This window comes from Carcharhinus amblyrhynchos, chromosome 6, assembly GCF_965287045.1.
Source record: "Carcharhinus amblyrhynchos chromosome 6, sCarAmb.v2.hapA, whole genome shotgun sequence".
Classification (NCBI taxonomy): domain Eukaryota; kingdom Metazoa; phylum Chordata; class Chondrichthyes; order Carcharhiniformes; family Carcharhinidae; genus Carcharhinus; species Carcharhinus amblyrhynchos.
In genome coordinates this window covers 30,841,988-30,856,130 of record NC_137329.1, presented here as the reverse complement: position 1 = coordinate 30,856,130, position 14,143 = coordinate 30,841,988, and the positions used below count along the sequence as shown (strand labels likewise).

Here is a 14,143-nt window from a genome sequence, read left to right as displayed (position 1 = left end):
AGCAGGCCAGGACTAGGATTGATGATTATTCGAATAACCATGGATGCAGACTGTTCGAGCCAAGGCATGGAAGTTCTGGTTAGGTGGTCAGTTTCAAAATTGGGGTTATTTTGACTTTAGGTGATATCAAATTGGCCATCCAGTTTACACCATGTGTGACCTTCTTCACCATTGACTTCGAAGAAAAGGAAAATTAGACTTGGTACTAAGTTTCTTCTAAGGTGAGCACATGCATGTGTGCACATGTATCATGCAGATCAGTCACTTGTTCCATTTTAGGACAACAAGCAAAACATATAAGAGGTACAATGCATTGAACTGAACTGATCACACACAAGAAAGAAAAGGATTGGAGAGAACATTGGTGTGGTGTACAATAATCGACTAATTCAATATTGCCCAGTTTACACTGTCACCCAATCTTAGTTTCCCACAATTTTTGTTTATATTTCTTGTACTGCTGGATTTGACAGCCTGAATTTTTCAGGTCTTGTAGTTCAGAAAGGTCTGTTCTTGCTGGTACTGCCTCACTGGTGGAAAATGGTAAATCCATGTCTTAACAGGCTGTAGCGAGTGCCTTTTTTGTGAATTTATCATTGAATCGTTGAATCCTTACAGTGCAAAAGGAAGCCATTCGGCCCATTGAGTCTGCACCGGCCACAATCCCACCAAGGCTCTATCCTCAAAATCCTACTTATTTACCCTACTAACCCCCTTGATACTGAGGCAATTTAGCATGGCCAATCAACCTAACCTACACATCTTTGGGATTTGGGAGGAAACCGGAACACCCTGAGGAAACCCACGCAAACACAGGAAAAACGTACAAACTCCACACAGACAGTGACCCAAGTCGGAAATCGAACCTGGGTCCTTGGCGCTATGAGGTAGCAGTGCTAACCACAGTACCGTCCACAATTATACAAAATTGTTTATTGAGATGTGATAATGTGTTGATGTTTTTCAATGTATATCAGGAGGCGCTAGAGAATGACACAGGCAAAACATTTGAAAATTCCTGTAAAATAAGATGATTCACATAACTTTGTGTCGGTGTGTGTGCTTGATCCTGGACCGGTTGACGGGTGCCGCAACAGCTCAGTGACTATCACTGCTAGCTGTGCAGATACATGGATTTGGGCCTGTGTCTGTGGGAGTTTGCGCATTCTCCCTGTGGTTGCATGGGTTTCCTCCGGGCGCTCCGGTTTCCTCCCACACCCCAAAGATGTGCTCTTAGGCTGATTGGTGTACCAAATTGACACTATTCTCCCCTGAATCTGGCTAAGTTAGGGGTTCCACTCGCATACACGCAGGGCAGGGTAGGTGTAGGAGGATGTGGCGGCGTGGGCTCGTTGGGCCGAAGGGCCTGTTTCCCATGCTGGTTTGTTCTTTGTATAACTCTTTCTGTGCTATGGCGGGGGTGTTGGGTGGGGAAGGTCTATAGGGAACAGCAGGTTGACAGCTTGAGATTGACCATTGGAGATTGAGGATGGTTAATGCAGAATTCTGAATGATTACTGAGAGGCTTGATAGGAACTTTCCCTCAGGAGGCTGTGTTAAGGGATGTTGAGCATGATCTCTGGAAAGAAATGGTAAATGAACTGAGTTCCCTGCTTTCTTGCATAGGCTGAGACAGGCTGAACAGATAAAGCATAGCAAAGCTCCACTAAATGGATGAAAGCAAGCCCTCAATCTCAGCTCAGTCATTAGAGTGAGGTGCCAATCAGATGTTGCCCCAGGGAGAAAGCATGAGCCATTCCGGGCACTTCTGAATAGCTTGTTACTGAAGAAACTCAGCACATCAACTGGCTGTCCATCAGCTCCAAGCAATGATGGCTGGGTAAAGGACATCATAAAAGAATGACATAAAAAGAAACACTTTATCAAATACCCCATTTTTCTAGAATTCCTAAAATGCAGAAAGAGACCATTCGACCCATTGAGCCCACACCAACAACAATCCCATCCAGATCCTATCCCCTTAACCCCACATATTTAACCTGCTAATCTCCCTGAGAATAAGGGGCAATTTTGCGTGGCTAATCAACCTAGACCCAGATATCTTTGGACTGTGGGAGAAAACCGGAGCACCTGGAAGAAACCCACACAGACATAGGGAGAACGTGCAAACTCCATCCAGACAGTCACCCGATGCTGGAATTGAACCCGGTTCCCTGGCGCTGTGAGGCAGGAATGCCAGCCATTTTCATCAAAATATCTTTCCTTTTTTGCCACTTGGTTGTTGAAATAGCCAGGCCCAGTTAATATACATCAGAGATGGTTTCCATGCCTCAAGCTCACCTGTTCCTGTTGTTGGCGGGCAAGCTCCATCTGCTGCCTTTGTTTTTCAATTTGCGATGCCGCTAGCTTCTTTTGCTCATCATGCGCTGCCAGGAGCTGCTCCCGTAAACTAATTAACTGGTTGATCATGGCGGACAGCTGGCGCTCCTTTTCTGCAAGACTTTCTGGCGTACCTGAAGAAGGGGAAAAACAATATTCAGGGTCAACACCATATTGGAAGGCCAAACTTCAAAATATGTCATAACAGGTTTGGAAGCAACAAGTTACATGGCAACAGGAATAGACCATCCAGCCCCTCAAGCTTGTTCCACCTTTCTGTTAGATTATGGCTGACCTTTATTTCAAGGTTAGTGTCAAACCTACTGCAACCAGGACACTAAGCCAGGTTACGAAGGTGATATAGGACTTGAACTTTCTTAATAGTAAAGTTTGCAGTTCTGAATTACTGTCCAACACTAAATAACTTACTTCCAAATGTATTGTCTCACAGCCACCTCCCGTGTTAGCCTGTTGGGAGTCTAGCATTACCGGTTGTACTTTTGCCTATTGTACTCTTCCTGAATCAGTGATATAAATCCCGAGCATCATGAAAGAAGCTTGGCATCCCCCCATCCACCACTTCCATATATGAGTTCAATATACCTCTTGGGGCTAAAAGATCAAAAGGTACGTGGGTAAAGTGGGAGCAGGTTACTGAGTTTGATGATCAGTCATGATCATAATGAATGGTGGAACAGGCTTGAAGGGCTGAAAGCCTACTCCTACTTTCTCTGTTTCTATAGCACAGCAGGAGTACTGTCACACCAACAGCACTGAGTTTGGAATTGTGCGCTACTGAGATGGAGCCTCAACCTCTAATTCAGTGCATGTGAAAATGCTTTGGGGCACTGTCCATAATCATGTCTACTTTGAAGACAATGGATAAAAAAAAATTGTGGACAATGCATCTTCAATTTTCCAAAGCGCGCAGCTGTTAGGTGAAGCTCTCTGCTGGTAACACTTGTTTGGCTCTAACACAACTGTCCAATGCTGTCTCTAGGCAATCGTTCCAGATAATGAAACAGGGTAACAAGGAGGTGAATAAACCACGCTGGCGAGTGCACATCTATCTCCCACTGCAACATTTGAAATTGCAGGGCAAAGCTGTAGACCAGGAATGGACAAATTGCACCTCCTGAGTGACATACAGCTCTTGAATAATTGAAGTGTAGCTATTAGTAAAGTGCAGCTGTTTGCACCTACCCATCCATTCAATCCCAATGTGAGAGACATGTATTAGCCACAGTAACGCAAGTCTTCTTTCAATTCAGAACCAGCTAAATTGTCATTTAATATCATTGATTTTAATCCAGCTGTCCAATCATATTGGATTGGGATATTCCCCACCAATTCGACAAATAAGAAGGCAATCCTGCCATTATAATGTTTAGGGATCGCCTTATAAAGTTTAAATCCAAGTTCCAATCTCAAATTGTGAACAGATCATAGCATCTTAACTTATGACCAATGAAGCAATCATATTAAAAACAGTCCTTTTCAAACCTTCAACCCCTAAAACTTGCAGAAAAGCAGAAAATGAGAAATGTAAGCACAGATAGAACTGAGGTTATGAGGGCAATATTATTAATATTATTGTTTTATTATTAATAATAATTATTATTGGCTTCAAAACTACATGTTGAACACTCCTGGTACTTCTGTACAAGTTGTAGTGTATTCCAAGCACCAGTTAACGATTAGGTGCTTTGGCCATGTTACATTCTCCCTCAATGTACCCGAGCAGGTACCGGAGTGTGGCAACTAGGGGATTTTCACAGTAACTTCATTGCAGTGTTAATGTAAGCGTACTTATGATGATTAAATAAATAAACTTTTATTGTACGCTCAACTACTGAGGTATCTCAAGGCAGCCACACCTGCAGTCAACTACACTTCCCTTTACAAGCCTGAAATATTGATCCCTATCCTGCAGCTCCAAGGAATTTACATAAAAAGAACCTGAAATGAGTAACTTCCGTTCCAAAATTTGAGAGATTAATCATTTCATGCATGATTAACTTAAGAATTATTTTTATGTTTTAGCTTAAATGCCCATGTCTATGAAGGTAGGGTAATCAACAGATTTCAGTAATGTTATTCAACACTTACTGGTTTATCCCATATATGTGGGGTAATAATCGATAAGGTGAAATAAGCAACATTTTTGATTTTGATTTGATAAATTATTGTCACATGTATTAACATACAGTGAAAAACATTGTTTTTTGTGCGCTCAACAGATGAAGCATACAATTCATAGAGAAGGAAATGTGACAGTGCAGAATGGAGTGTTACAGTCATAGCTAAGGTGTAGAGAAAGATCAGCTTAATGCAAGGTAGGTCCATTCAAAAGTCTGACAGCAGCAGAGAAGAAACTGTTCCAGTTGGTACGTGACCTCAGACTTTTGTATCCTTATACCGAAGGAAGAAGATGGAAGAGAGAATGTCCGGGATGCGTGGGGTCCTTGATTATGCTGGCTGTTTTGTCAAGGAAATGGGAAGTGTAGGCAGAGTCAATGGATGGGGGGCTGATGTTTAACTAATGGTTTCAAGAATGCTGGAAATTATAACGAAAAGGTCTCTGGCACACAGTTAAGCAGAACATGGTGGCACAGTGGTTAGCACTGCTGCCTCACAGCGTCAGGTTTCAATTCTGACCTTTATCTGTATGGGGTTTGCATGTTCTCCCTGCGTCTACGTAGGTTTCCTCTCAAACTCCGGAAGTGTGATGGTTAGGTTGATTGGCCATGCTAAGTTGCTCCTTAGAATCAGGGCAGTTAGCAGGGTAAATATGTGGGGTTATGGGGATAGGGACTGGGTGGGATTGTTGTCAGTGCTGTCTCGATAGGCCGAATGGCTTCCTTCTGCACTGTAGGGAGTCTATGAACATCAAGTATATCCAATATTCAGTCATTTTAGCAAGAAAATAAATTCATGTGAATGAAGAAGGAATGTATTCATATTTGAGGCACGCATTATTTTCAAAGGATTAAAATGTTGAATTTGGACATTTTATTTGGTGCATTTCCATATTTCAGAGTCTGCTTAGTGTCACCTGGATTAAAGGTCCAGACAGCATTGTAAATAGTTGTCCATTTGCAATCAATCAAACTGCCATGGATCTAACAGTTCAAACTGCAGCAGGTGAATGTGCCAATCTGCACAGAGTATGAGGTATTTGTTTGTATAAAAGTTAAACTTTATTAGCAATGGGGGCAATTGGACACTGTACTCAAAAAGTGACGTCTACATAAAATGCACACAGCTAGCTTTCAGCTGCATGCAATATCTTGGAACTAACCCAACTAATGTGCAATTCATGCTTCCAACTGAGTCTTTGACCAGCTGTCTGTCTCTTTTTGTTGACCTCTCACTATCTCTTTCCTTTTCCTTTTGATCACCTCCTTGTGGGACATTTCTCTGCCTCTTCAACCGTATCTCCTCCATTTCCTCTCTAGCTATCTCAACCGCCGAGAGACGAGTTTACTTAATGCACTTCTTCATCCCCTACCTTGAGATGTGCCAGCAAGCCCATTAAGTAATTCAGTCTCTACATGACTCTTCATTCATACTATCCTTTAGGTTCTCAATTCCTCTGACTCCAGCCCTCTTGTATATTTGCCCATCCTTTAGTCCCAAGTTTTGTTGGCTGTACATTTAGCCATCTCCAGAATATTTTCCTTAAAATCATCCATCTCTCTACCTTCTTCTCCTTAAAGCCCTGTTGAAACCCACCTCCTTTTTGTCACCTTTCCTTAAAATGCTCCTGATTGAACTAAGTTTTTCCCTTTTTACCTCCGCAAAACTACCTTGGATGTTTTTCCGCATTGAAGGTGCAACATAAATGCAACCCGCATTTGTTGGTGCTAATCTATTAATTGAATTTAAATCATTTAACAAAAGGCATTCAAATTGCTAAATGCAACTTAATGAATAATTCAAATTGTTTTAACAAAATAAATTATGGCAAATTAGGATTGGATTTGATTTCTTTGTTCAATGTTAAATTTTAATGAAAGATATCATATGAATGGGCGGCACTACGGCACAGTGTTTAGCACTGCTGCCTCACAGCGTCAGGGACCCAGGTTCAATTCCAGCCTCGGGTAACTGTCTTGTGTGGAGGTTGCGCGTTCTCCCTGTCTCTGTGTGGATTTCGTCCGGGTGCTCTGGTTTCCTCCCACTGTTCAAAGATGAACGGGTTGGGTTGATTGGCCATGTTAAATTGATGCTAATGTCAGGGTAAATATGTGAGGTTACGGGAATGGGGCCTGGGTGGGATTGTGGCCAGTGCTGACTCAATGGGCCAAATGGCCTCCTTCTGCACTGTAGGGATCCTATGATATATATATAAAAACAAGGGTCTGACAGAACTATGATACTCTTTTGTCCTCCCTGGCTCCGACTGAGGTTCCACCCCAACCCAGAACATGTGCCCTTGCTCCCAATTGGCTCGGCTTCCCACGCAGCCCTCCATATGGTCTGGCCCGATCAGGTGACCCTCAGGGATTGTGTCCTTAAAAGGGCCATGCTACCACACGTAGCATACCTCCTTTATATTCATGTCAGCTTTTAAGCCAATGTCAGCAGATGTAGAAAAATACTTCAAAACTTTAGTTCTGATAAGTGTAACAATGGGTGGGATTCTCCAGCCACGCAAGCCCCAAGACTGGAAATTCCTGCCCAAGCCCAAAGGACCTTTGAATGATGTGCCGGATTTTCTATCTTGCCCACTATGATTTCTATGGCGGGCGGGCGAGCTGGAAGAACGTTGGCCAACCTAGTGAAACTAAAGTGGACTAAACAAACTAAGCAACTTAGTAAAGATAATAGCATCTCCCCAAATCAAACTGTGCTCTGGTGACCTTACATATGGGAAATTCCACTTACTCGTAATGCTTTCATAATAATAGTTATCAAACAGAGCCTGGGGAAGTGCAAAAGTGATTCTATAAACAGACTTTAGCTATAACATTTGTACAATTCAGATGGTGTGTTAAAAAAAGATTTTAAAAAATCCTTGAGCAAGATGCTGCTCTTTCATTTTGAATTACAGTAACTGACTAAAGATTTCTCAGTTGTTAGTACAAAGCAGCTGGAAGACGTATTGTCACCTTTTCCCAATTCCTCCGTCATTTTGTTAACAGTGAAACAAGCCTCCCAGGTGATATATTAATGAGGCACAATGAAGAAAATGTGGAAACATTTCCCCCATGCAAAACAAACCAACACATCCTCACTATTAGCATTTCACAATTTTAATTTGCTCCACTTCCAATCCCACAAACGTTAGCTTTTTTTTTCTTTCGAGGCAGGCTCAAAAACCTGGACTTGCACCAAAAGTCTTGCACATTGCGTTCTTGGCTAATGCTGAATTTTGGCAAGTTTATCCGTCTAGTCCGACAGAGACATTATATGCATAATAATGGATATTGGTGAGTAGCACAACAGTTACAAAGGGCTCAGATATCAGAAATCTGGACATCAAAGTGCAGACAAGCCACAACATCAGTTGAAGCTTGAGATTGCTGTGATCGTCATAATGTTTTTTTCTTCTCTCCTGTAGGTGAAGACTTCTGCTTGGGTACAGATGCAAGGGCATGAGTAGCCCTTAGATGGCCTCGCCCACATTGGTGTTATGCCGATTTAGACCAAGCTCTGTGATTTCTGGTCGGCTATTCTAACTAGCATACACATGCACACACACACACAAAAAGACACACACACACACACACACACACACACGCATACACAGACATACAGGGGGAAATTTTCCTGTCCCACCTGCCACGGAAATTGTAGTGAGCAGTGGGCGGACCATGCAAAGTTCTGTTGACCCTGGGTGGGATTTCCCAGTTCTAGGACTAGCGCAGCTGGAAAAGACTGTCCATACATACAAACGTACACACACAGACGTACACACACACACACACACACACACACACACACACACACACACACACACACACACACACACACACACACACGTATTTAGATAATGGCTCCAACTGTGTAGGAGTAGATTCCTATCCAACAAGACCAAACTTTAAATCCCACTCTAGGGGAATTTTGTAGGAAGGGGTGGGACTGGTTGTGCCAGACAGCCACAGCCAAAATGTCTGCCCCATAACCAAACTGCAGGTGGGTTAAACTAGATGATAGTGGGATTTGCACTCGTCAGTGGGAGCAAGTCTGACTGCTGGCTGGCAGATCCAGCAATCCTGGCAGTGCCAGAGCTCTGTAATGGGCACTGCTGAGACTGCAAGCAGGCCAAAGAAGAAGCGAAGATTGATGACGGAGGCAGGTAAGTTGGGTTCGTTTGGGCCTGGTGGGATTTGGCAGTCTTGTGAAGAGATAGTTTTGGAACCAAAGGAGGAGGGAATAAAAGATAACACTTTGGGAGAGAGGGACCGAGGGAGTACCCCTGATGCTTACAAGGCACCCTCTCCCACCCCAAAGAACATACCACCCTTTCATCGAGCTGTTTAACACTTGTGTTTAATGAAACGGCCTGCCCACTCCCACCCACCTGTCCATGCCAAACATGTCACACCAGGGGCAGCATATTATCCAGGTCAAATGGTTTGTTCATGAACCCAATTGACTCTTAATTATTTATTTTAAAATGGTGGATAGACTGCTAATTTTGGTGCACACTTATCATGTTATGGGGGACAGATCAGGGGTGGATGGAAAGATAGTCGCTTGCCACCTGTCATGATTCACATACGCCATCCCCCAGTAAAAGAACATATCTGCTGGTGGCCATTTAATCCAGTTCCAGATTGTCTTGAGCTAAACCCAGGGTCTCACTCTTCGTTCTGAATATAAGCTGTCCAGTGGGGTTGCCAACCCTTCAAAATTGCTCTAGAGTCTCCAGGTGTTGTCAATCAGCCTCCGGGACCCTGTTGTCTGTAATTTAGGAGGAAAATCATTGGGGCATTGTTTAAACAAAATATCTTTGGACCTTTCTCTTTACCAAATATAAAAAATATTAAAAGGGGATGGGGGGAAGCTGGGAGAAAGGCTGTCTGCTGACAGTCAAGCATCATCCAATTTAACGATGAGCCTTTGTGCTTTCTAAGTGGTTTTGAAACGCAGTGGCCAGAACTCTATCACCTCATCCACCACGGAATCAGCGGAAAGCTCCACTGAACTCGGGGAGGAGTTTTCGGTCTTGCCTGAAATCCATGGACATTTCCATCAATTCCATAGCAGGCAAGACAGTTCCGGCCACTGCCTTCCCGACCAATGTGCCACAGGGTGAATGTGTCAGCTGGAAGACTGTGAGGCCAAGTCATGAGATTGAATCTCTAGCGATACATTTAATCATAGATGGCAGCCCTGCAGACCAGGTACAGTGAAAATCTCTTCCCTCTCATCTGCGAAGAGGTTCACTATTTGGTTCCTCATTGATGATTAACTGGACAGAAACCCAGTAGTTGGAAGTAGAGGAGCACCAAGGCAAGGCCAACACCAAATCTGAAATGTGACTGTCTCATATTGGGAGCATTCATATTGGGGCAGAAACAGATTTGTGTTTCTCAGCATAAATCAGGGCAATTAGTTGGTGATGGGATTAACGTAGATGAAGGTAGATAGCAAAAGTTCTCCACTTTGTTGTTATATTATATGGGGAGTAATAGATCCTATTGAATGATTATAAGGTACCAAGCTTATTCAGAAGATCAGATCACATCGTAAGACATGTGAAGGAAGGTCAAATGATTTATCGCTATCATCTAAACCCTAAGATGTGATTAGAGGCTTGAATTTACTTCCGTGTAGCTGTTAAATGATTTGTACACTAAAGGGTTGTGATGTAATTAATTGACCTGCGCTTAACTGAGAAAGAACTTTGGCTATGTAATTATTATAAAAGGCTATTCTATCTCAGGGTGGTCTATTATTGCTGGTTTTCTTCCAGTGAGTGCATATCGAGATTCGGTGCTATCAGGTTACTGCGTCCTTGAAAAAGCTATCTTGTCTTCTGGCGAAACCCAAATAAATCATTTTCTTTGATGTTGTGAAAGACAAAAAATTTGGTAAGGAGAGACAAGTAATCCCATCATCTCAATACTCTTTTCCTCTGCTGCATGTAGTAATTCTGAGTTCTCCACAGGTATTTTACAGGATCCCTCATTCCTTCCCCTCAGTTGTCAAGGGAAGGAAGGAATTATATGAATGTACCAAGGCTGTATGAATTTGCGAATGTATTAAAATGAACAAGGTGCAGCTTTCAAAGTTTTGTTCATTTGTTTTATTTGTGATGTCGTGTTTATCAGACAGCTCAAAGACCTAACACGCATTTCCGTATTTTTATGTCCGCAGGGGGCATTTTTTATACTGGCTCGGGTGAAGGATGTCCATTCCTAATAGATGCTGACTATTGAATGTCCCTTCCATTCAACACATGAACATTTCTTTCTTGTCCAACCGACAGGTTAGACTTATAAAAAATGTATTATTTATTAATGTCACAAGTAAGCTTACATTAACTTTGCAACAAAGTTACTGTGAAAATCCCCTCTCCACTTTCATATACAAGGACACTCAGATCCCTCTGCACATCCACACTTCTCAGTATATCTCCATTTAAATAATACTCTTCCTGGCTATTTTTCATGGCAATGTGTATAGCTTCACATTCGGCCACATTGTACTGCATCTGCCATGTGTTTATCCACTCACTCAACTTGTCTAAATTCACCTTGAAGCATCCTTCATCCTCCTCACAATCACAATTTTTCCTAATTTTGTGCCATCGGCAAACTTCATCCAGGTCATTCATATATATATGGTGAACAGCTGGGTCCCGGTATAACTGCAGGATTTCTGCGTGAGCGTGAGATACACATCTCCAAAAGGGTGTTTACAGGGAGTGCACCCACCTTGACCTCCAGAAATTCATTGGAGCGAGTAAGAATCCAAAATCGGAAAGAAATATTTTAGAGCCAATGTCTGGCTCAGCCAGTCCCAGAAATCTGTCTGCTAAGGGAGCAATTTCTTGTCTACCTTTGGTGTTTTTTTTGCACTGTCTGATGTCTTAAATTGACCGCTATTTACACAGAAGCAGATAATTGCAAGTTGGGCATTTTCTCGTGACAATGCTGCTTTAATAACCAATAAATGATTGCAAGTAATCTGTGTGGAGTTATTATAATTTAATTGCACTAATAAAAAATTGATGGTAATTTTGTAAGCAAGCTGACACATCCGAAAGATTATGCAAAGCAGATCTGAATTTTATCAGTAATGAATCATCAGTGTAATATAAAGCGGGGGCCTAGATACTGCCATTGATTCAAGTAAAATGAGGGATGAATTCTAGAATGTAGCTATTGTGCAGCATAGTGTATATTTCCCTGTAGCAATTTAAGAGAAAACAATAGGGCTATGGAATCCAACACTTACAAAGAACAAAGAACAAAGAAAATTACAGCACAGGAACAGGCCCTTGGGCTCTCCAAGCCTGCACCGACCATCCTGTCTGACTTAACTAAAGCCCCTACACTTCCAAGGACCATATCCCTTTATTCCCATCTCATTCATGCACTTGTCAAGACGCCCCTTAAAAGTCACTACCATATCCACTTCCACTACTTCCCCCTGCAACGAGTTCCATGCACCCATCACTCTCTGTGTAAAAAATCTTAGATGAGTCATTATTCACAAAAAGTTGGTTTGCAGATGTAGCAGGTAATTAAGAAGGCAAATGGTATATTGATCTTCATTATAAAAGGATTTAAGTTTAGAAGTAGAGACTCTTACTGCAGTTATACAGGGTTTTAGTGAGACCACTCCAGGAGTATTGAGTACAGTTTTGGTCTCCCTACCTAAGAAGGGATATACATGACTTGGAGGGAGCACAGTGGAGGTTCACAAGGTTGATACTGAGGTTGGCAGGACTGTCCTCTGAGGAGTGAATGTTGCGACTGGACCTCTATTCACTAGAACTTAGAAAGATGAGAGGAGATCTGATTGATATATATAAAATTCTAACAGAGCTGGTTAGACTAGATGCACGGAGCATGTTTTCCCCGGCTGGGAAATCTAGAACCAGAGGACACTGTCTCAACATATGGGATGGACCATTGAAGACTGAGATGAGGAAAATATCTTTCAGTCAAAGGGTAATGAACATGTGGAATTCTGTACCACAGAAGGCTGCAGAAGCCAAGTTACTGAAGGTGTTCAAGTTTTTTTTAGTTTTCAATGGCATCAAGGGGTATAGGGAGAAAGCAGGAATATGACATTCAGATAGAGGATCAGCCATGATCATACTGAATGGTAGAGCAGGTTCAAAGGGCCGAATGGCCTACTTCTAGTTTCTATGTTTCTACAACTTCAGCCCAATCAGCTGTAAAAACACTTGCCTGAAGCAAGGCATATTTACAGAGTCCCATATACTGTAAGCATTTGATGTTTCAGTGAGACCAGTCAATCGACCTCACCTGTCTCCAGCACAACGGAATGATAGAAACATTACAGCACAGATGTAGGCCATTCAGCCCATCAAGTCTGCAGCAGCTCTCTGAATGAACAATTCACTTAGTGCCATTCTCCCACCTTCTGCCTGTTACCCTGCACATTATTCCTTAGAAAACTGTCTACTTTCCTTTTGAATTTTTCAATTGACCCTGCCTCTAGCACACACTCATACTGAATTGGTGATTGAAGGACCCTGTGACTGGACCTCAGATAAAGAAAGTGGCACAAACATCAGGCAGGGACCCTGCTGCTGAGGTTATTTAGTACTACCATTGGAAAAATGTACATGGGTGAGAACAGGAAGAGGCTCAGTTGTGAGATTGGATAGCTTGCCAACACTCATTTGCTTAGGCTCAGACAGAAAGTCTTATACTTGGTCATGGTCCCAGTGGGCTACTGGCATCCACGGATTCTTAACCCGGGATGAGTTAGAGAGTGCAAGGGAAAATTGGAATCGGGTGGCGATGGGGGAACAGTGAAATAAAAAACCACAATGAAATTGTGAAGCTCTGTTAGAATATATTTCATACACCATTGAAAGGGTCAAATCTCTGTTGTAAAAACTGTAGAGGGCTTCATCTTCTGTGCTCTGTAATGACCACTGCTCATTTCCAAGAACTGGTGTTTGCAGGACAATGAGATGCTGAAGGAAAAACTTTTAATCAACCCGTTAGCTGTCATTTAAAGTTTGCCATTATGTTTATTTGCTACTTGTAAAATACATAATATGAGGGTAAAATATTTTTTTAAATGTAATTAATACAGCATGGAGCAAGTTATCAATAAATTATCAATAGTGCAGGCTCTGATCTTAAAGGCACACTGCAAACCTGCCTTCACTCAGTTCCTACATACCTTGGCTATTAATCCATGCCTTGTCAATAAGCTTCAATAATGGCAAGTATTATTTTGCTGTCTTTCTTTCATTTAATTATCATAAACTGGAGTCACAAAGAATTGAGGTTTTAGAAAGTTCTAAAGCTGACCTGACCCTGATTAAATGTGCTGTTCAGTTAATGTTGCACGAATTAGATAACTTCATATTATTTGAGACATAGATCACCAAACATATGACGACCATTAACATTTAAAACATCACTGCCTGCGGAGAATGTAAAGATATTGCTTTCAGGTGACACCTTCCATAGTGCCCACTCCACCATTAATCACAAATACTTCATGCTCCTTCCATTACCATTCAAAGCAAAGCTACTTTATTCATATATTTCATTGATTCTTCATAAAACGTGGATTGAAATAAATAACACAATAGACAAATATTGCAGGCTGCAAGCAGCGAGAACTCAAACCA

The 14,143-nt window shown here is 42.1% G+C and overlaps 1 protein-coding gene across 10 annotated transcripts in view; it reads right to left on the bottom strand.

Annotated features, from left to right (window-relative positions):
* The window catches only part of sox6 (SRY-box transcription factor 6), a 615,141-nt gene that overhangs the window by 198,984 nt on the left and 402,014 nt on the right, over positions 1 to 14,143 (bottom strand). For all 10 annotated transcript variants that reach the window (XM_080190145.1, XM_080190148.1, XM_080190144.1 and 7 more), the window contains one exon: positions 2,302 to 2,474. In XM_080190145.1, the coding sequence (XP_080046271.1) occupies positions 2,302 to 2,474 (173 nt within the window). The remainder of the gene's footprint in view (positions 1 to 2,301; positions 2,475 to 14,143) is intronic.